The sequence below is a fragment of the Montipora foliosa genome, chromosome 10 (genome assembly GCF_036669935.1).
Source record: "Montipora foliosa isolate CH-2021 chromosome 10, ASM3666993v2, whole genome shotgun sequence".
NCBI classification, from domain to species: Eukaryota; Metazoa; Cnidaria; class Anthozoa; order Scleractinia; family Acroporidae; genus Montipora; species Montipora foliosa.
In genome coordinates, this window is record NC_090878.1 from 8,455,746 (window position 1) to 8,458,245 (window position 2,500).

Genomic DNA, 2,500 nt, shown 5'->3' on the forward strand with positions numbered 1-2,500 from the left:
CTTGTTTTGAACCTTTATTTCGCCAGGAGTGACAGTCGTTGAGCTAACTGTAATTTTCCCATTATTTTTCGTATTCTTAGACAAGAGAATTGAATTGTCGTGCCGTTTTATGGAAGCGAGTTTGAGATAGAGTGGGGAGGGGAGGAATTAAATATTTGCAAGCCAACAAAGAACGTGTCAGAACGTGCTAGGATTAAGTCATTGGTAGGGAATAACCACTGTACTAAAGATAGTCATGGATAACATAATTCTTGAATTATGTGACTTGTGTGATTACTTTGCTAGCCCTTTACTCAAAAGCCAATTAAATTTAATCATCACTTTTAAGAAAGTTGTTAAAAGTGTTATTATCGTATAGTTCATACCCATACATATCCCAAAGAAAGTTCCAGATTAATTAAGATCATTATGTCATGGGAGATTTTACAGCGGCTACAACTGATAAGGCAATCGGCAATTTCACGATGGCTATAAGTGATGGTGCAATAAATAGGGGGCAGTCATTGTTGTTAGTTGTTCTGCTACAGATTGATAAGGTGATGTTGTGGCTATAGTGATCAGTAAATCAACAAGGACTGCTTTGGAATGTGCAATACGTTGCGACCACAGTGGTGAGAAAACATAAATTTTCAAAGCGTGGTTATAAGATCTAAAAGTTCTTCTTGTTAAAAGAGATGTGGGTATGAGCTTACTGAAAGTGTGAAAAGAACTAATACTTGTTGTAATGTTACTGTTCTTCTTGCATGTACATGTATGTAAAGAGCACTATTACCTGTTTTTGCTTTGAACAGCTTTTGGACAAAATAAATACAGACACAGAGATGGATGATATCATTCAAGACTTCAATGCAGTGAGTTTAAATAATTGTACATTTATAAGAATAACATTAAAATTTAAACGATTAGTGTCATTTTTAATGTCATTCTTATAACATAAATTAAAATGTCCATGTACCTGCAACCTCTATTTGTTCTTATTATTATTTAGTTGTAATATCAATATTATTACAGTTACCAAGGGTTTCAATAATAGCCAGGTAGTGGGTAGAACTACCTGCCTGTGATGAACTGAATACCCGCCTTAAGACCATGCTGCCAATGGGGTGTGAATTAATAGTAATGGCAGACAATAGGCAAACATTCTAACGCTTTGCCCCAACGGTCTAATGGCTTAGTAATCCTGCCTAACGGCCCATGAAAATGATCGGCAACTGTTTAACGATTGAGAAAAAAATGTAACGGATAACCGTGAAAGCGCGTGAATGCTTGCATCTGATCTGCTTGAGCGTTAGCAATTGGCACCATGCATACTGTACAGCCAAAGAACAGTTTTATAAATCGCTACAGAAAAAGTTCAATATCCCCACGAAAATGTAATGCCAATTACATTCATAGCTGTGAAATGGAAACACTACTCAAAACAAGCTCTAAATTCGTCAATACACACGCCTGCCGAATAGAGTCTGATGTTAGTAATATGCAAGCAAGCGAAAAAGCGGAATCATGACTAATAAGTTTTGCATCGACATGAATTTACTTCGTAGCACAATGCTTTGGAATGCGATGGTTCAAGCTGGACATGTCAGTTTACCAGTTGTCGCGACCTGACGTGACAAAGCTTGCCTTTTATTAAAAGTATGTGAGAAACTTACCGGTAAATGCTTAAAAATCGTTTTTACACTCTTCAGTGATCCCTAGTGGCAAACTTGCTAGTGCAACACCTTGCATTGATTTTTGTTTTAATAAAGCTCCACAGTCAATCTTTTTCCCCTGCACATTCCACCGAAACGTACTAAAAACAAAATCTCAAGCTAGATTATAAAATGCATACAATAAACCGGGAATTAAGTCACTCATCTTGATTACTCTTCAACTACATCGCTTGCTTAGTCTCCGTAATGCGAACAAGATTATCCCTGGTGCTCGCTGGTCTGCCCACTTGCTCTAATACACTGGCCATTATCATGCATTTGCACTGTGGCTTATGATGTTGACTTCAGGCTGGGACAATTAGCTCATGTCTTGCAATACATGGATTTCTTTACTTATGACTGTTGCCGGGCCATTCTAACAGATGGCAAATAGTTGCCTTACTGTTTAATGGTTGCTAATTTTTTTCTAACTGCTCTGCATTGTTAGACTTTCCGGTAGACCTAACAGTATGATGCTAACGGCCAATGGATACAGGCTAACGGCTAACGCTTTCACTCTCCCCTCTAACATTTTGACTTTTACTGCTAATGGTTAGGTGAATGCCTCTAACGTTTACGAGAAAAATTTCTAAAATTTTCTAAGGGTTAACTAATGGATGGTTTACGGTTTCGCCGGGGAACGGATAAGCATTAAAGTATGTTTTCCCGTGAACAGTCACATTTTCACCTTAAACTCTCTGTAACCAGACAAAAAAAGCAAGAGTATGGTTGGATTCTCCTAGGCAGAATCGACTTTTTTCACTCAAAGACTGAACTGAAAGGCATCTAGAATGCAACAATGATCGTAA

General features: G+C 37.7%; 1 protein-coding gene across 1 annotated transcript in view; it reads left to right on the forward strand.

Moving 5' to 3' along the window:
• Window positions 1-2,500, forward strand: part of LOC137973850 (intraflagellar transport protein 74 homolog) — an 80,421-nt gene that overhangs the window by 33,853 nt on the left and 44,068 nt on the right. Inside the window, exon 9 of the mRNA XM_068820742.1 lies at window positions 792-851. Coding sequence (XP_068676843.1) covers window positions 792-851 — 60 coding nt within the window. The remainder of the gene's footprint in view (window positions 1-791; window positions 852-2,500) is intronic.